Source organism: Epinephelus fuscoguttatus, linkage group LG7 (assembly GCF_011397635.1).
Source record: "Epinephelus fuscoguttatus linkage group LG7, E.fuscoguttatus.final_Chr_v1".
Taxonomy (NCBI): domain Eukaryota; kingdom Metazoa; phylum Chordata; class Actinopteri; order Perciformes; family Serranidae; genus Epinephelus; species Epinephelus fuscoguttatus.
The window spans coordinates 45,287,855-45,307,707 of record NC_064758.1 but is presented as its reverse complement, the minus strand read 5'-3'; the positions used below and the strand labels follow the sequence as shown (position 1 = coordinate 45,307,707).

At 46.6% G+C, this 19,853-nt stretch overlaps 1 protein-coding gene across 2 annotated transcripts in view; it reads left to right on the top strand.

The window, feature by feature from the left end:
- The window catches only part of plxnb3 (plexin B3), an 83,077-nt gene extending 64,464 nt beyond the window's left edge, over positions 1-18,613 (top strand). For both annotated transcript variants that reach the window (XM_049580279.1, XM_049580280.1), the window contains 30 exons: positions 12-120; positions 192-308; positions 585-698; positions 1,974-2,064; positions 2,163-2,332; positions 2,411-2,562; positions 2,661-2,766; positions 4,292-4,428; positions 4,589-4,765; positions 4,850-5,015; positions 5,138-5,269; positions 5,407-5,511; positions 5,598-5,759; positions 6,081-6,229; positions 6,318-6,418; positions 7,346-7,563; positions 7,655-7,833; positions 7,974-8,040; positions 8,148-8,294; positions 8,583-8,663; positions 8,750-8,828; positions 8,926-9,029; positions 9,147-9,234; positions 10,755-10,921; positions 11,017-11,177; positions 11,248-11,395; positions 11,502-11,566; positions 11,697-11,772; positions 11,886-11,960; positions 13,113-18,613. In XM_049580279.1, the coding sequence (XP_049436236.1) occupies positions 12-120; positions 192-308; positions 585-698; positions 1,974-2,064; positions 2,163-2,332; positions 2,411-2,562; positions 2,661-2,766; positions 4,292-4,428; positions 4,589-4,765; positions 4,850-5,015; positions 5,138-5,269; positions 5,407-5,511; positions 5,598-5,759; positions 6,081-6,229; positions 6,318-6,418; positions 7,346-7,563; positions 7,655-7,833; positions 7,974-8,040; positions 8,148-8,294; positions 8,583-8,663; positions 8,750-8,828; positions 8,926-9,029; positions 9,147-9,234; positions 10,755-10,921; positions 11,017-11,177; positions 11,248-11,395; positions 11,502-11,566; positions 11,697-11,772; positions 11,886-11,960; positions 13,113-13,217 (3,748 nt within the window). In that variant the 3' untranslated portion in view covers positions 13,218-18,613. The remainder of the gene's footprint in view (positions 1-11; positions 121-191; positions 309-584; positions 699-1,973; positions 2,065-2,162; positions 2,333-2,410; positions 2,563-2,660; positions 2,767-4,291; positions 4,429-4,588; positions 4,766-4,849; positions 5,016-5,137; positions 5,270-5,406; positions 5,512-5,597; positions 5,760-6,080; positions 6,230-6,317; positions 6,419-7,345; positions 7,564-7,654; positions 7,834-7,973; positions 8,041-8,147; positions 8,295-8,582; positions 8,664-8,749; positions 8,829-8,925; positions 9,030-9,146; positions 9,235-10,754; positions 10,922-11,016; positions 11,178-11,247; positions 11,396-11,501; positions 11,567-11,696; positions 11,773-11,885; positions 11,961-13,112) is intronic.
- Positions 18,614-19,853: the final 1,240 nt, after the last annotated feature.

Here is a 19,853-nt window from a genome sequence, read left to right as displayed (position 1 = left end):
GTGTGTTGCAGGTGTCTGGCCTGTGTCAACAGTGTGTGGAGGTGTAACTGGTGTCCTCTGGATCAGCTCTGTACTCACAACCACAGCTGTCCCAACCAACACATCATCCTCAACCAGAGGGTAAGAGACAGCCTGTCTGTCTGTCTGTCTGTCTGTCTCTGTGTCTCACTCTGTCCCCTGTCTGTCTGCAGGACTCTCCTGGTCCCACGTCCTGTCCTCTGGTCTTCGCCCTGCAGAGTTCTGCCTTGGTGCCGTTGGGTCTGAGCACCACTGTGGTGCTGCGGGGACGAAACCTGGACGTGTACACGGTGAGACCAGCTGCTGTTAATGATGGGCTGTTTGAGTGCGTGTCACACGGGGCAGGAGAGTGTCCTGTCCTGTGGGGGGCGCCACAGAGACACAGCAGTGTAGCTGTGAAGCTCAGAGCAGACACACTGAACAGCTGTGTGCGACCTCTGCTCATCAACAACAGTTAAACACACGATGGCAGCGCTCAGGAAAAACACTACAGTCTTTATAATCTGTGTGTATCGCTACCATCTCTTTGTGACTTATAATAATCTGTGTGATGTGTCTGCGTGCAGGATGAAGCTCAGTATGTGTGTGTGGTGGAAATCGAAGGAGTTCAGTTTAATCTGACGGCAGCTGTAGAGAAAACACACGACAACACACACACCTTCACCTGCAGCCCACACCAGGTAACACACACACACACACACACACACACACGACAACACACACACCTTCACCTGCAGCCCACACCAGGTAACATAATGCTAATGCTAATGCTACATAGCACAGTGGTTGATCCAAACTGCTGCAGATCTCCACCTGTGAGTCTGAACAGGACACGTCTCTGTATTAATGCTGCTGTCCCTCTGTCTCCACCTGTCTGTCCCTCTGTCTCCACCTGTCTGTCTCCACCTGTCTGTCTCCACCTGTCTGTCCTTCTGTCTCCACCTGTCTGTCTCTACCTGTCTGTCCCTCTGTCTCCACCTGTCTGTCTGCACCTGTCTGTCCCTCTGTCTCCACCTGTCTGTCTCTACCTGTCTCCACTTGTCTCCACCTGCCTGTCTCTACCTGTCTCCACCTGTCTGTCTCTACCTGTCCCCACCTGTCTGTCTCTACCTGTCTGTCTCCACCTGTCTGTCCCTCTGTCTCCACCTGTCTGTCTCTACCTGTCTGTCCCTCTGTCTCCACCTGTCTGTCCCTCTGTCTCCACCTGTTTGTTTCTACCTGTCTGTCTCTACCTGTCTGTCCCCATCTGTCTGTCCCTCTGTCTCCACCTGTCTGTCTCTACCTGTCTCCACCTGTCTGTCTCCACCTGTCTGTCCCTCTGTCTCCACCTGTTTGTTTCTACCTGTCTCCACCTGTCTGTCTCCACCTGTCTGTCTCTACCTGTCTGTCCCTCTGTCTCCACCTGTCTGTCTCCACCTGTCTGTCCCTCTGTCTCCACCTGTCTGTCTCCACCTGTCTGTCCCTCTGTCTCCACCTGTCTGTCTCTACCTGTCTCCACCTGTCTGTCTCCACCTGTCTGTCTCTACCTGTCTGTCCCTCTGTCTCCACCTGTCTGTCTCCACCTGTCTGTCCCTCTGTCTCCACCTGTTTGTTTCTACCTGTCTGTCTCTACCTGTCTGTCCCCATCTGTCTGTCCCTCTGTCTCCACCTGTCTGTCTCCACCTGTCTGTCTCTACCTGTCTGTCCCCATCTGTCTGTCCCTCTGTCTCCACCTGTCTGTCTCCACCTGTCTGTCTCTACCTGTCTGTCCCCATCTGTCTGTCCCTCTGTCTCCACCTGTCTGTCTCTACCTGTCTCCACCTGTCTGTCTCCACCTGTCTGTCCCTCTGTCTCCACCTGTTTGTTTCTACCTGTCTGTCTCTACCTGTCTGTCCCTCTGTCTCCACCTGTCTGTCTCTACCTGTCTGTCCCCATCTGTCTGTCCCTCTGTCTCCACCTGTCTGTCTCTACTGTAGTTTCAGTATGCTGTCAGTCAGCTTCAGTACTCCACTGCTGTCTACCTGCGTAGAGGAGAGAGACGCATCGACACCTCACCTGGCCTCCAACGTAAGAATCTCACCTGAGAGAGAGTGTGTGTGTGTGTGTGTGTGTGTGTGTGTGTGTGTAAATTTCATTGGCTGATTTTTGTTTTCTGGCTTCTTCAGTCCAGCTGTACGACTGCTCAGCCGGCCAATCAGATTGCTCACAGTGCAGGGCGGTGCCGGAGGAGTACGGCTGCGTTTGGTGCTCAGGAAGCCCCGCCCCCAGCTGCGTCTACAACCAGTCCTGTACCAGTGGACCTGCAGACACCTGCCCGCCTCCTTTGATCACACAGGTGAGTCTAATGATGGCTCAGTCCGTTTGTAGAGGTCTCGTTTGTTGCCATGGAAACCTTCAAACTGTCTGTCTGCAGGTGCTTCCCATCTCTGGTCCTCTGGAGGGCGGAGTCATGGTGACCATCACAGGGTCCAACCTGGGCATGAAGTACCAGGATGTGTTGGGCGGAGTCACAGTGGCAGGTGTTCAGTGTACGGCCCAACCTGAAGGATACCAGATTTCCACCAGGTAAATCGCACACACACACACACACACACACACACAATTCTGAATAACCTGCGTTGACCTGTGTGTGTGTGTGTGTGTGTGTGTGTGCGTGTGTTCAGGGTTGTGTGTGAGCTGCAGTCCAGTGGGAAGCCGAGGGAGGGGCCTGTGCTGGTTACCGTGGGAACAACTCCACCTGGAAGGTCAACACAGATCTTCACCTATCAGGTGAGTGACGGGTGTCCTGGCCGTTCTCACTGTGTCCTCAGGTGAGTCCTTTGAACCTGTTCTCTGAGGCCTCGTACACGGGTTTCTATGACTCCCCGCCGGTGATAGCTGAGGTCGGAGGCATTATGTTTTCGGGTTGTCCATCCATCCGGCCGGCCGTCTGTCCGTACTGTAAACATCAATATCTCAAGAACACCACGAGAGAGTTTCTTAATATTTGGCACAAACGTTGGCCTCAACAATGAACTGATTAGAATTTGGTAGTCAAAGGTCACTGTGACATTCATCTGTCTCATTCTTGTGAACGTGATATCTCAAGAACACCTTGAACATTTTTTTTTTGGCACAAACGTTCAGTTGGACTCAATGTTGGTTTGATTAGACTTTGGTTAGGGTCGAGGTGACTGTGACCTTGCATTCATCTCATCCTTGTGAACACTATCTCAAAAACACCTGGGGGAAATTTCTTCAAATTTGGCACGAACATCCACTTTGACTTAACAATGAACTGACGAGATATCAGTGTTCATAGGTCAAAGGTCAAGGTCACAGTGACCTTGTCTGTTTCATTCTTGTGAGTGTGACATCTCAAGGACACCTCGAGAATGTTTTCTCCAAATTTGACACAAACATCCACTTTGACTCAAGAATGAACCGACCTCAAAGGTCACTGGGAGATTCACAAAACATGTTTTTCGCCTTTCTCAAGAATTCATACACTGATTATAACAAAATTTCACACAAGCTTTGAACAGGATAAAATGTTGACATTTTTATCGGGTCAAAGGTCAACTGGGAGCTTCACAGTTGTTGGTTTGACTGTCCAGTTTTGCCTTCCCTAGTACCACACTGTTTTTATTTTACTTGAACTTAATTTTTCCGTATCACTTTTTTAAATATATTTTTTCCCTTTATTTATTTAGTGTTATCCCGATTATTATTATTATTATTATATATTATTATTATTATTATTATATATTATTATTTTATATTATAAAATTATTATTATTATGATTATTATTATTATTATACTATATATTACTATATTCTTCAGTTATTCTATTCTCTCTCTCTCTACCTCACACAAGGTATGCCAATATTATTTCTTTTCTTTGCTTAAATTATTATTAGGTCAAATTGAAGTCACTCTATAAGCCTTTCGGGTTTCTGACCTCACCTGCACATTTCCTTATCTTCCTCTCTACCAAGACAGATATGTATATGTATTTGTTTTGTTTCATATTTATATATGCAAAAAAATAAAAAAGTCAACTTCACTGTGGCTCTGGTGCTCTGTACTCACACTGTGTGTTATTACCAAGTGACTACATATATATTTAGTTCCTGTGTCAGTCTGTCCAGCTCCTCCCATCACAGAGCTGATGGTTCCTGCCCCCCAAGTCTCCAGGACCTGCAACCCCCCCACAGTCAGGTGGCTCCTCTCAGGAGTGTGTTAAGGGTCCTGAAGTTGAGCTTTCACCCATCACAGTGTTTTTAAATATACGTCTCCTCTGTGTGTCTTCAGGACCCTCAGCTCCTGGATCTGGTTCCTGATAAAGGTCCGGTCTCTGGAGGAACAAGACTTACAATTAGAGGACGACAGCTGCTGACGGGACAGAAGTCCGACCTGAGCGCCTTCCTGGGACCCCAACCGTGCTACATGTGAGTAATACTACTACTGTTACCACTGCTAATATTACTACTACTGATACTGCTACTGCCATGGCTTCATGTCAGCACTACTACCATCCACAGTTCAGTGTAACAGAGCTTATTCATTAATCTCTGGCTCCACCTGCTGGAAACGTCCTTGTCTCCTCAGTGTGGAGGAGGTGACTGACACCCAGTTGGTGTGTCAGACTGGTTCCAGTTCTCAGACCAGTGAGGTTCCACTTCGGGTTCTGTTTGGTAAAGCGGAGAGAACCGTTCCCAACGTCACCTTCCGTTACCTTGACGACCCCGTCATCACTGATGCCACACCTGCAGAGAGCTTCTATGCGTAAGAACCTGATCACTGATCAATAATCAATTATCTTATGACTCAAATCAATGTCCTAACAAGGTGACGACTTCCTGTCCTCAGAGGTGGGCGTGTCGTCATGGTGACCGGCAGGAACCTAGGCGTCGTGCAGCAGCCAGTCATATCGGTGTGGGTGGAGCCTGTGGAGATCCAGAGGGTGAAACGGAAGAAACGATTGGCTCTGCTCACCGCCAAGCAGCAGCTGGTCTTCAACAGCACCATGACAACCGTAAGATCAACCAGCCAATCAGAGATTAGCTGGACCCAGAGACAAGACAGACAGGGTCAAAGGTCATCCTGAATAATGATCCTGTCTCTGTCCCTCCACCTGTCTGTCTGTCTGTCTCTCAGGTGTCAGAGCGCTGCGCCGTCCAGTCGTCCTCTCAGATGACCTGTCTGACCCCCTCGGTGTCCCAAGATGTCAAAGTGAAGGGTGTCTGGTTCCAGTTGGACAACGTCCGAGTCCACTATGAGACCATCAAGGTACCTGTCTGTCTGTCTGTCTGTCTGCGACATGGTGTTAAAATCAACTGCAGACACACAGTCTTTAAGATGCTTCACAGTGATGATAAGGGTCTGATTGAAACACCTGTCTGTCTCTCTACCTGTCTGTCTCTCAGGGTAAAAGCTTCACGTATTATCCGAACCCGGAGTTCTTCCCTCTGAACAAAGAAGATCCAGACGCTCCATATCGCTTCAAACCAGGAGGAGTGATCGCTGTGGAGGTAACTTATCCACTGACCGCCGCCCTCTCTGTTCACTGACTGACTGACACAATAAAACATGTCTGTGTTTCCATGGCGACCTTCAGGGTCAGGACCTGACCAGAGCCATATCCAGACAGGAAGTGACAGCTCGACTCGGAGATCAGGAGTGTGAAGTGAAAACTCTGGACAACACTCACCTGTACTGTGAACCTCCAGAGACCCAACCAATGAGTGTGGACGACACCAACCAGCTGCCCAGCCTCAAGGTAATACTCAACTCGAGCAAAAGTTAGCACAAATGTTGCCCAAATGTGACACAAATATAGCTCCAAAGTTTGCACAATTTTAGCTGAAAATTTTCCCCACATTTAGCATAAACGTAGCTCCAACTTTTGCCCAAATTTACTACAAACTATAGCATCAAATTTTGCACAATTATAGCCCCAAATTAAGCACAAATTAAGCACAAATTTAGCACAAATTTAGCATAAATTCGCCTGTGAGGTTTATGTTTTGTGTGAACCCATCAAAGCTCATTAAAATATTCTCTGTCTGTCTCTCTTTCTGTCTGTCTGTCTGTCTGTCAGGTGTTCATGGGGAACCTGGAGGTGGACCTGGGCTTGGTTCAGTACGACAGTGATTCTTTGCCTGTCGTCCCATTGGCTGCTCAGATTGGTCTGGGGGCAGGAGCAGCTGTCATCATCCTGTCAGTGCTGGTCGTCATCCTCATGTACAGGTACAGTGTGAGTTTGTGATGAGCGGCCACAACAGGAAGAGTTCGTTATGACCCACATGACTTCCTGTTTGTGTGTTTGTGTCTGCAGGAGGAAGAGTAAACAGGCTCTCAGAGATTATAAGAAGGTTTTACTGCAGTTGGAAACTCTGGAGATCAACGTGGGAGACCAGTGTCGCAAAGAGTTCACTGGTACGTGGTTTTAATTCAGATGCACCAAAAAGCTACAGATGGTTCAGTCTCAGCAGGTGTTTCATTCAGGAGTGGCGAGGCTGGACAAAGGACAGTGGCGTGAAGCGTCATAGGGTGGCACGTCCATGAGCACCTTTAAGTAGGCTTGTTGGGGTGGAGTCTAAGACAGCGGGATGGCTTAGAAGAAGAATTCATTGATGTTAGTTGGTGAAGGTCGATAGGAAGATGAAGTGGATGAAGTCATGGCTCACAAACAGGCTCAACAGAGTTGTGACTCTCAGTCAGCCTGGCTACAGTGCTGAACAGAAAACTTTGCTGATATAATACTCGACCTGTGTATGCCCAAGACAGAAGATATTCAGAGCTAAGCACTGCCTCTGGTATGCATCCTGTATCCATAGAACCCTAGTTACATCAGTAACTTTTGTTATGCCCCTGCACCAGGGATAGCCACGGCCGAAGGGCTTATGTTTTCAGGTTGTCTGTCAGTTTCATTCTCGTGAACACAATATCTCCCTTGAGGGAATTTCTTCAAATGTGGCACAAACATCCATTTTGAAGTGGTGAGATTTTGGTGGTCAAAGGTCAGCGTGACCAAACTTGACACAAATGTCTAACAGGATAAAATAATGAAGGTCAAAAGGTCAAAGGTCAGCTTGACTGTGACATCATCATGTTTTAACGTCATATCTCAGGAACAGAAGGGGAGACATTTGGTCAGATACTGAATTGGTGACTCTAATCTTGAAACTGTGCTGATTGTATAGATCGTCTGTGCTGATGGGGGGATGATGTGTATGAGGCGTCCATGTTTTCACAGACATGCATGTACACAAGGCTGTAATTCTAGTTTCTTTGAGCCTGGAGGCCAGACGCTGCCTCCAGCTGTAACATCCTCCTCTTGGTGTTTGTCTTGTCTGTGTTCAGACCTGATGACTGAGATGATGGACCTGAGCAGTGATGTAGGAGGACCTGGACTCCCCCTGCTGGACTACAGGACGTACGCAGAGAGAGTCTTCTTCCCTGGCCAGCAGGTGGCGCCGCTGAGCCGCCAGCTGGACCTCCCGGAGTCCAGGAGGCAGACTGTGGAGCAGGGCCTCCAACAGCTCAACAACCTGCTCAACAACCGACTCTTCCTCACCAGGGTGGGTGTGGGGGGGCAAGACGAGGGTCATGTGATGCTGATGTAACCAGGTGGACCTGCAGGTGACGGTCTGTTCTGTCTCTGTCTCTCAGTTCATCCACACTCTGGAGGCCCAGCAGGGTTTCTCTCAGAGAGACCGAGGTTACGTTGCCAGTCTGCTCACTATGGCCCTGCACGATAAGCTGGAGTATTTCACCGAGGTCATGAAGAGTCTACTGCAGGACCTGGTCCAGCAGTACGTTGCCAAGAACCCCAAACTCATGCTACGCCGGTATGTAAAACAAACTCACCTTCATCTGTTAAATGGAAATGTCAGTGAACTGTGAGTAGATTTGCACATAACAAACCTTGGTACTAAGAACCTACCCCTGCACCACTCTCTGTCCGTCTGTCTGTCCGTCTGTGTTGCAGGACAGAGACAGTTGTAGAGAAGATGTTGACCAACTGGATGTCGATCTGTCTCTACTCCTTCCTCAAGGTAAATCTGTCTGTCTGCCCCCCCCCCCCCCACACACACACACACTTGTCTCACCCTCACCTATCTGTCACTCTGTCTGTCCGTCCGTCCGTCTGTCTGTCTGTCAGGAGGTGGCGGGGGAGCCTCTCTACATGCTCTACAGAGCCATAAAGTATCAGGTGGATAAAGGACCCGTCGACACGGTGACCGGTAAAGCCAAACGAACGCTGAATGACAGCCACCTGCTGCGAGAGGACATCGACTACTGCTCAGTGGTAACCATGGCAACACACACAGATAGGCATACCTGGGCACACCTGGCAATACAAGTCAGTCATAATGGACAACAAGGCAACGTGATGTACTGTGCAACAGCAACAGGAGCTCGCTGCTGTGTTCTTTAACATTTTCATCTGGACATGGACACCTGTCTGTCTGTCTGTCTGTCTGTCTGTCTGTCCAACAACACTCAGGGACAACAGATGAAAATATATGGTGTGAGACATGTACTGTCCACTGTCCTAGTAACTGTCTCTCTGTCTCTGTACCTGTCTGTCCCTCAGACTCTGACAGTGTTGGTGAAGAACGGAGTCGAGGTTCAGCCTTGTCCTGTTAAAGTGCTCGATACCGACACTATTACACAGGTAGGTACCTGTCTGTCCATCTGTCTGTCTGCCTGTCTGTCTGACTGTGTGTCTGTCTGTCTCTAACCCCGTGTGTCTGTGTGCAGGTGAAGGATAAGATCCTGGATCAGGTGTACAGAGGAGCTCCGTTCTCTCAGAGACCATCAGCAGACAGTCTGGACCTAGGTACACTCACACCTGTGTCACCTGTCTTACCTGTCTTACCTGTCTCTGGTTTGATGGACAGCTCACACTGACCTGTGTTTCTGTGTTTGATTGACAGAGTGGCGTTCAGGTCAGGCGGGTCACCTGACCCTGTCGGATGATGATGTCACAGCTGTGGTTCAAGGTCGCTGGAAACGACTCAACACTCTGCAGCACTACAAGGTAACAACCGACCAATCACAGGGCATCTTATGTTTCTCCTCTTGTTGTTCTCTTTCACGTTTCCTCTGTACATGTGTAGAACCTGTCTGTTAAACATTAAACTCTGTGGTTCTTCAGGTTCCAGACGGAGCAACAGTCGCTCTGATTCCTCGCTCTCAGAGTTCAGGTGGAGTTGGAGTCAACCAGGTTTTCCAGACTGGAGAGAGTAAGAACCCAAAGCATCTAAACAATCTAGAACACATAGAACATGTGGTATATCTGCAGTCCAGCACAACACAAACAGAACCATATAAAACATCTAGAACATTTAGGACACCAACAAACCAGAGGTAGCAGAAAGAGGTCATTTTGAACTGAGAACCAACACTATAGTATATAGAACATGTAGAAAATCCAGAAATAACACACAGAGAATCATATCAAACATCAAGAACAGCAACAGAATTTTAAGAACATGTGGAACATCCACAACACAAACAGAACCATATAAAATATCTATAACATTTGGAGAAAACATCAGGAATCTAGAACATCTGAAACCCAGAGCCAGTGCAGAGAGAATCATTGGGAGGAAAATCTAGATCCAAAACCAAACAAAAAGAACATCCGAGAAAATGTAGAACCCAGTACCAAAACAAAGATGATTTTAAAGAACCCAGAAAAGACATGGAGAATTATGGAGATCATCTAGAACTGATCATCAACACAAAGAGAACTATCTCTGCATCCATAGAGAACACTTAGAGAACCATGTCAAACATCTAGAATATGTAGAACATCTAATATATCAAGAACATCTGAAACCCAGAGTCAGCTCAGAGAGAACCATGTAGAACATGAAGAACACAAAAACAACATCTATGATCCAGAACCAAAGCAAAAAAGACCACATAGACCCCTGGAATAAAACATGGAGAGTCATGTAGAACCCAGACAAAACACAAACTAGACCAGGTAGAACCTGGTCATACTCACAGAGGGTCATCTAGACTATCTAGAACCCAGACAAAACACAAACTAGACCATGTGGAACCTGGTTATACTCACAGAGGGTCATCTAGAACATCAAGGACCAAGACACAACACAAAGAACGCCACATAGAACCTGGTCATACTCATAGAGAATCATCTAGAACACCTGGACCCAAAACAAACAAAACATCTAGAACCTCTGGAACATCTACAACATGTAGAACATCCAGAACCCAACACAAAAAGAACCATCTTGAACATCTGGAACCCAGAACCAACTTGCATATACATTGTGTGATGAAAACACAGAGAACAATTTATACCACATAGATCCTTTAACAAATAAACCGTATGACCATTTAGAACATTTAGGATCGTAACAACACATAGAACCTAGACCCAACACAAAAAGTGTCACCTAGAACTTTTAAAATTGCGAACCAACACATAGAGCGTCCACAACCCAGTACCAACTCGAAGAGAAGCATCAAGCACATTTAGAATCCTGAAGGAATATCTAAACTGTCTGTAACATTTAGAATATCTAGAATTCATTTAGAACCCACAGTCAGTGTTAGGAGAACCATCTAGTACGTCTAGAGCCCAGACCAGCACAAACATAACCTTATAGAACCTCTACAACACCAAGACACCAGGCCCAAGAACATCTAGAACCCAGAACCAACACAAAGACAACCATGTAGAACTGTGTTGGTCGTCGTCCTGGTAACATTCTGTGTGTGGTTGCCATAGAAACGCCAATGCTAGAGGGCGAGGAGGAGGAGGGTCTGCGTCTGTGGCACCTGGTGAAGAGCAGCGAAGATCCGGAGATCCCAAAACACAGAAAGAGCAGCATGAGGGAGCGGGAGAGGGCCAAGGCCATACCTGAGATTTACCTGACCAGACTGCTGTCCATGAAGGTAACACACACACACACACACACACACACACACAGTAACACACCTGAGATTAACCTGACCAGTCTCTGTCTCTGTACCTGTCTGTCTCTCTGTAGGGGACGCTGCAGAAGTTTGTGGACGATGTCTTCGTGGCGATCCTCAGTACGAAGCGTCCTCCTCCAATCGCCGTCAGATTCTTCTTTGACTTCCTGGACGACATGGCTGAAAAACACGGCATCGACGACCCAGAGACCGTCCACATCTGGAAGACTAACAGGTACAAAGACACACATGGACACCCGTCTGTCTCTCTGACCTGTCCCTCTAACCCGTCTCTGTCTCTGCAGTCTCCCTCTCAGGTTCTGGGTGAACATCTTGAAGAACCCTCAATTTGTTTTGGACGTTCAGGTAACCGACAGCATCGACGCCGTTCTGTCCGTCATCGCTCAGACCTTCATCGACTCCTGCACCACCTCCGAGCACAAAGTGGGACGGGTATGACCTGTCTGTCTCTCTGCCTCTCTGTCTGTCTCTGTGTTTACTATCATCAGCGCTGTGCGGTTTAGTCATGTGACCTCATGGTAACTTTCTGTCCAACCAGGACTCTCCTGTCAACAAGCTGCTGTACGCCAGAGAGATCCCCCGCTACAAACAGCTGGTGGAGAGGTGAGACAACTTCCTGTCAGAGATAATGTACAGTTACGGTCACCACTGAAACGCACAAACTTTAGCAACGCTGTTATTGTAAACGCATCTTAATGTGTGTGTGTGTGTGTGTGTGTGTGTGTGTGCGCAGGTATTACAGTGATATCCACAGCGCTGCATCAGGCTGTTATCAGGAGATGAACTCCACTCTGACTGAATTGTCCGGGGTCAGTGAACACAACTAAACTACTGGTTTGACCGAAATACACATGTACAGTACACACAGAAGGAAACAACTGAAGTTAAACCTCATACTGTCTGTCTGTCTGTCTGTCTGCAGAGTTTTGCCTCAGAGATGAACAGTCTTGTTGCTCTTCATGAACTCTACAAGTACATCAACAAATATTACGACCAGGTAACACACACACACACACACACACACGTTTGATGTCACTTATTTCGTTAGTTCCACTTCCTGTGTTGTCTCTTAACTCCTGGGGCCGTATTAAAGCTTCACAGTACCCAGAGTTGCTCCTAGTTCTAGTAGAAAAGTCTTAGAATTTAATCTTAAAGTTAAGACTAGTTGTTGGTCAAGATAAAAGTTATTCACAGAGCATCTCAGCCCTTAAGAGAGCTCCCAAGGTAAAATACTGTTCGGAGAGAGAGGAGGACTTTTCAGGCAGATCACACACAAAGCATTTCAGCAGCTGGAGGCTTTTTGTAACAGTTTTTAATGAGAATTAAACTTTTTGCTTGCTGTTTTTGCGTTGCTACACGCCTCGTGTTTATGCGCTCTAGGCGCCTGGCGTTTCTGCCGCAGAACTCTGAACTTCAAGTCAGAGCAGTAAAAAGGCCCCATATCATCTCAGCTTTTTCCTCATTGTCCAATGGGATGATGTGAGAGGCGGGGCTTCTGTGGTGGTCACGACAACCAGTTTACAGCTGGTAACCAATGGAGGAGAAACTGGTGGTAGTGGTTGCTGGATACCCAGAGCTATACGACTTTACAAAGCACAGTTAGCACCATCTGAATAGAAAACAGCAGATAAGTGCAGTACTGTAAACGTCCATGATGGAGGAGAAGCTCCTGGACCAACTGGTGGTACTCCCCATGATCCAGCCTCTTTTTTAGGGTCTCATGTACCCACACAGATCTCTGTTTATCTGCTGACAGCCTCTCACCCTCAACCAGAGCTACAGACAGCACCCTCTGCCTCAACATGGCAGCAGCTACACACTGATCACTGCAGGATACACAAACTGTAGACTGATCACACAGGAAGGTTAGGGTGAGGAGGTGATGGGGTGGTTGCCTGGCAACAATAACAAGGTGCAGCAAACGTTTTTTTCACTAGTGACATACGATTTTTAAAAAAAAAGGCAGTGCGGTGCGCCTCACGTTTTGGGATCTGCAGAACTCTTTCTGTGTGATCGAGGCCGAACACAGTAACAAGTCTGAGAGAAAAGAAAAACATCTCAAACTGTAGAAAAACTACAAACATTCAACACCTGAATCCACCTGTCTCCCTCTGTACCTGTCTCTGTCTCTGTCTCACCTGTCTCTCAGATCATCATGTCTCTGGAGGAGGACAGTTCAGGTCAGAAGATGCAGTTGGCCTATCGGCTGCAGCAGGTCGCCGCCCTGGTGGAGAACAAGGTCACCGACCTCTGATGACCTCTGATGACCTCCAACCCAGTGACCCTGAAGACACTCGGAGCTCCCACTGAGGAAGAGGAGGATAATGAAGCTTCTTCAGCAGCTCTGAGAGACTGAAATTCTGGAATTCATGGACTCTTGTTAACACTGTGTCTTCCTGCTGTGTGTGTGTGTGTGTGCGCGTGTGCGTGTGTGTGCATCGGGGATATACGAGGTTTTTATAGTCAGACTCAGGAGATCCCAGTTCTTTAGATTCCTACGCTCCACAGCAGCACTCAGAGTAAACCTGAACTAAACCTGAACCTGGCGGTGGATGACCTCACACCTGCCGGCAGTGAAAAAAACGACAATCTAACCAATCAGATCAAAGAGCATCATCAAGACCTGCTGCCTTGCACTACATTTCCCAGGATTCCCTGCTGTCCTGCTGTCTGTGGAGCCCAAAAGCACAATTGTAATAGTTTCTATACTGATCACGTGTATCGATTATCGACCTGCTGATCTCAGACATGCTGGACATTTTTTATCCACGATATTTTTTGCTTGTACGACTGAAACCAGCACGACTCTGCATCAGGAGCTTTAACCAGTTTATATTAACGCAATAAGTGAATCAGGGAGTGTTTCTCAAATCACATTTTCAGTGTGACTCCAGTTTGTAAAGCTAACATCTCAAACTAAACCCTCAACCTGGAGCTTCTCTGGTGACCTCAACCCCTGACGACCTCAGGACCAGACCCGCACTGGTTCCCATTCTTCCCAGTCTTCCTCAGTCCAGATTGACTCACCAGGGTTCTCAGGTTTAAGAGTACATTTTGATCGGACCTGACAAGTGCTGAAGTTTCATTTATCAGCCAATCAGCACACAACAGAGTCTTGGCGTGAAGAAGGATGGAGTTTAGCCCAGTGATGCTACGGAGACAGTTGTGCTACCGTAGAGCTACAGAGGTCACGTCCATCGTCTGATTCGACAACGATGTGTTTGATGGAAAATTAATAATTAACAGTTCAGACAGGAAAGGATTGTAAGACTGACTTCACATGTAGACTCAGTTTCTAAAGCCCAGTTCAGACCAAAGATTCACATTCTCTAGTCAACAACTCTCTGTGCTTCTGATCTGTAACGTTGACAGCAGCGACCCACCGTCTGACACCGGCACACCGTGAGGACGGAAACAGAGGGCTCTGTGGGGACGGAGCACCTGCTGCAGCAAGCCAACATGCCGTCTGTGGTAATTTTGACTTGACCAGCGGACTTCACTACAAGCTGATTGGCTGTTGAAACAGGTGACGTACTTTAAAACCAGCCGCCGGCCATTTGACCAGCTGAGTGTCAGGTGACACCATCAGCCGGCTTGAGTCCAGCTCAGACCGACCAGTTCACACCGCTGACACTTTTCTCTGCAACGTTCTTAAATGGTTTCGTCTTGTCACCAATCTTTGGTCTGAACTGGACTTTAACAATTACCTCGATGCAGGTGGGATTTTACCTGGAGAGCCACCTGACCAGCTGCCTCAACATGTAGTTTACAAGCTAATGATGTAGCTAAGTTGTTAGCTAGCTTCCTCAAGAGCAGACGAAGGAATCTGTGCATTTTTTATATTTGACTGAAAAACAATAATGACTAACGTGAAACTCGAGTCACACTGAAAATAAACTGAAACATTAAAGTTGCTGAACAAACAAAGAGCTGACAGACGATAAAAACAATCTGAAATCTGGGGGGGAGGAGTTTAAACGGTGTGTTCGTGTGTATGTGTGTGTGTGTGTGTGTTAGCTAGTTACTAACTTATTACGTGTACATACTGTAAGTCCTATTTATACCTATTTATCCCAGCTGTGCCTTCACTCTTGCAGCTAGGTGGCGCTGTCTGTTCTTACAGCAGCCTTATTGATCATGTGTCCCAGTGCATCATGGGAAGATAAATGCATTTTAATGTTTAACTCTTATTGAAGCAGGGAGGAAAAACAACAACAGACTCATCATGTACAGAAACCCCAAACAGCCAGAGTATCACTGGACACACAGATAGCATAGCATCACTCACTGGACTGAGCCGGAATTGTTTTCCAACGTCAAGAATAGACCCTCTGGAGGTGCAGCTGCCCCTCCCCCACAGGGCTGTAGGCTACACAGGAGTCTTAAAATGTGTTTGTCTTGTTGTGTTATTGGGAGCCAGAATAGAAGGAGTCATGGCTCAAAACCAGCCGCCACTGCCCGTCAACAAAAACAAAGACAACTATGGTTAAATGTGATAAGACCAAAGGACTGGACGGAGGCCATCATCAAAAATGCTCACATGTGCAGCGCACACTTCATATCAGGTTAGGGAAAAAGTATTTCCTGTTGTAGGGATGAATAAGGTTATGTGTATTAAGGGTTATCATGTCCACCTCATCAGAAACTGGGGAGGGATTAAGAGGAAGATTGGATTTCTCTGCAACGCTAACTTTTTAGCACATTAGCTAACGTTAGCTTCCATAGCAAAACAAACAAGTGTGGTCCTCCTTTGTAAGATTGGCTTCCTGTGACATCATCCATCCACTGAGTGAGAGCATACGGGTCGGCCAGTCTGGTCCCGTTGGTCAGTGTTTACTTATTCAAGTAACACTGGCGGTCCCGGAGAGTGAGTGACCTGACATGGTGCGTTGGTAAATTCAGTCTGACGCTCTACACTAAAATGAGAGCCCTGTTGGTGGAAGAAACACAGCATTATATTTCTACATGAATGAACCAACGGTTAAGTTAATCACACATTCACTCCGCTCGGCGCTCTGCTGCTCCGTCTCCACAGACAGAGTGTCCAGAGTGCGCTCTGCCACTCTGAGAGTGCGCTGCTCTGGATAACCCAACGCTACATTCAGACAGCGCTCCCAATTTATCAACGCTCCAGTTTGTGTCAGAGTGCGCTCCCACACTCACAATGAGTGTTTCTGAACGCAACTCTCACATCATCTTCCTCCACTGTCTAAAACAAGACAACACAACTTGTTAGCTAGTGCTAGCTAATGTCTGTGGAGAATTGTTTTGCCTCCAGCTAAGCCCCGCCCACCAAAAACATAATTCTGTTTACTAACAGTAATAGGCTCTATTAAGTGTCTAGTTAAACGATGCTCTGAGTTTATAACGCACTGTTTGGACCTATATGCTCTTATGTTATTCTTGTATGTTTGAATTGTTGTCGTCAGGAGAATCAAACTGTGACATCAGTGAACAAACAGCTACAGCCGCCACGCCACCAGACACCCACGTATCAGATATTTGAATCAAGACGCCTCAGTGTGTGTTCTCTCTATGAAGATGCTGTTTTTAGTCCGCTGATGTTACAACAGCTACAAACCTTTTGACTGTCGACAGCTAGCATATGATTTTATCTATTTTTACTTGGCTGACAGCTACATGTTACGTTGTTTCTGATATTAAGGAGTTGTACTGTCAGACAGGCTGAATCCAAATATCTGACGGACTCACAGTCGTTATCTTGTATAAAAAATCAATACTAATCATTGGAAATGTTTTTTATTGAACCAAGACAAAAACCGTTGGGCCACATGTGATGTGAGGGTTTGATCTGTAGGTTTACTGTAGACCACATGTCCACCTATCTCTGGTTCGATGTAGAGCAGCACAAATAACTGTATAAAGCAACAAACTTTGAGGTTTCAGGTCAAAAAGCTGGAAACATTGATGTGATGACGTCTGCCTGCAGGTCCAGTTAGAGTTTTGGATTCAGCCTTGAGATCATCGTCTGTGTCTCCATGGCAACAGTTTGTTGTTTTAGCTATTGGTTGTTGTTGTTGTGTTTTGTTTTTTTTGTTTGTTTTTTCACAAAGTGATGATTCAGCTGGTGTGGAGTTTTATTTAGTTTTCATGTGCAACTCTGTGGGACAGGATACTTCCTGGACTCTCCTAAAGGTGTGTTCACACCGAACGTGAAGCGAATATTTTGCATGGCGAGTTTACGCACAAAGTCAGTGATGTACAGAGACGGAACAAAACAGGAGAGGGCTCTGAGATATGTGAGCGAAGCCATAGAACTTCATACTGAGTTCTGAAGATGTGTATCTGTGTTTTGTGTAAAGCTGTTTTGTCAAGTTGCTTTTTAGCAAAATGTTCTGAGAAATTAAAACTGGTCTTTTATTGTGGAAGGCAACAGAAGGGGGAAGCAGTAACATGCAGCTGTGGCAGTATGAAAAGTAAGTGTTGACATCTTGGTTCAGAACACGTTCTGTCGGGTGTACTTTGCTGTAAACCAAGTTAGCTGTTAGTTGCCTTCCAGTCAGTTACAATGCTGTTAAGGGCGAATATTCGCCAGTTGGGAAATACTCCAAAAATCACCACAGTGGCCATTTTTGTGTGGCTAACACACGCAAAAATTCGCTTCGCATTCTGTGTAAACACGGCTTACATCCTGGACTCTCCTGACAGGATACTTGCTGGACTCTGCCTACAGTATACTTCCTAGACTTTCCTGACAGGATACTTCCTGGACTCTGCCTACAGGATATTTCCTGGACTTTCCTGATAGGATATTTCCTGGACTTTCCTGACAGGATATTTCCTGGACTCTCCTGACAGGATACTTCTGGACTTTCCTGACAGGGCACTTCCTGGACCCCCGTTGTATGTTTTCGGTGTAAATGGACACCAGCTGAAACCGAACCCATCGGCCGATAAATAACTGGACTCTTTTCTGCTGCTGAACTGAACCAGAACCAGATGTTGTTATAAACGAGGCGTTTGTGGAACGATCTTCCTCCTGCTGGTCCCAGCTTCTCTACTTTTCTTCTTCTAATATTTCTGATGATTATCGCTGTTTAATCTGAACATCTCTCCTCTGTGTTTTTGCCTGGTGTGTTTTTTGAGCCTGTGTTTGACCCGTAGTTGTAGTTCTCTGATCATATTAGAATTCTGCATGCGTGTGATGATGATGATGATGAAGATGAAGATTTACGGTGCTTCTTTAAGCTAATTTCTTTTCAAATAAAGACACACGTCGGTGTCACTGATGATTTATGTAGATGGATGACGAAGGTCAAGTTTGACCTTTGACCTCCTGATCTCTGTACAGTTTTCTAATCTTCTGGGACAGGATGAAACAGATCCTCAGCTCTGATTGGTCGAGCTCTGTTTGTTACTGAAACGTTTTTTCTACAAGGGAATAAAAACTTTAAAGGGTTTGTATAAAATGAATCCAGAATCAGTTGTAAAGAAGCACAGACTGCTTTTCTACTGATTGTGTACAGTTTGCTAACAGTGTGTAAATGTGCCTGTAAATACCTGTCTGAGGATGATGATGATGATGAAGACGAGTCAGTCTGCAATGGAAATGCGTTTTTATTGTGAAGAGGCAGGAGGCCAAACACAATTTGTATCATGTAAAAATAAAGTTATAATTTTAACAGTTGATCCTGGAGCCTGGTGTCATCTTTAAATGTTTTAACACTGTTGTCATGTGATGCCATGCGAATGCAGGAAGTTCACTCACACTAAAGTATTTTTACATAACAGTAATTTTTCTTGAATGGAGGATGTGAATACTTGAGTGTCTCTGACTGAATATGACCAGAGACAAGACATAGAGTTCCCACATATAAAATATTTTTTCACCAGTTTCGTCTGATCGTAATGTTAGAAATACAAAACAAAACAAAAGCATTAAATATAATGAAGGAGTGGATTTTAACCCTCATACAGACTGTGAGATTTGATCAGTCTTATAAGTTTAGTGCGGCTACACTGTGTGACATGGATCTAATAAACTTGGGTACGACATCAGGTTTGATGTTTGCAGACTGTACAATGACAGCGCCTACTGAATCACAGGCTACAAGGTACGATGTCACAGCTTCACATACTGAGTGATGCTGCAGGGTTATTACTCAAAGACAAAGAGCAAGTAGATCAGCTCAGGAAGGATGTAGCCAGCGACCTGGAGAACATCGACAGAACCATGCTTCCTGGCAAGCTGAAGCTCTGGTGCATGCAGTTCGGACTACTTCCACACCTCATGTGGCCACTAACCCTTTATGACGTTCCGATCTCAAAGGTGGAAAAACTTGAGAGACTGGTCAGCTCATATGCAAGGAAGTGGCTTGGCCTTCCCAGGTGCCTCAGCAGTACTGGGCTCTACGGCAAGGGAGTGTTAGACCTGACCATTTCCATCTATCAGAGGAGTACAAGTGCACCAAAGTATGACTGGAGATGATGCTACAGGATTCAAGTGATCCGTTTGTAGCCCAAGCTGCCCCCATCCTGGCTACTGGGAGGAAGTGGACTCCACTGGCTGCAACTGAGTAGGCAAAGGCAGCACAAAAACACAAAGACATCATTGTCTGAATGCAGCATGGGAGGAGTGGTCTTGGTCTTGGGGACAGCACACCAGCCTGGAACAAGGTAACTCCATCCCAGAGATGCAAGCTTGTGGTTCAGGAGGTGCGTCGGGAAGAGGAAGCAGGAAGGTGCTCAAAGGCCGTGGCACAGGCAAAGCAAGGGCAGTGGATGACGTGGGAAGGACTGGAGAAGAGGAAGATCTCCTGGCAAGAGCTGTGGGAAATGGAGGCATTCAGGGCAAGCTTTACCGTCAGGGCTGCCTACGATGTCCTTCCATCTCCCAAAAACCTCAGCCAGTGGTATGGTGAAGACCCCA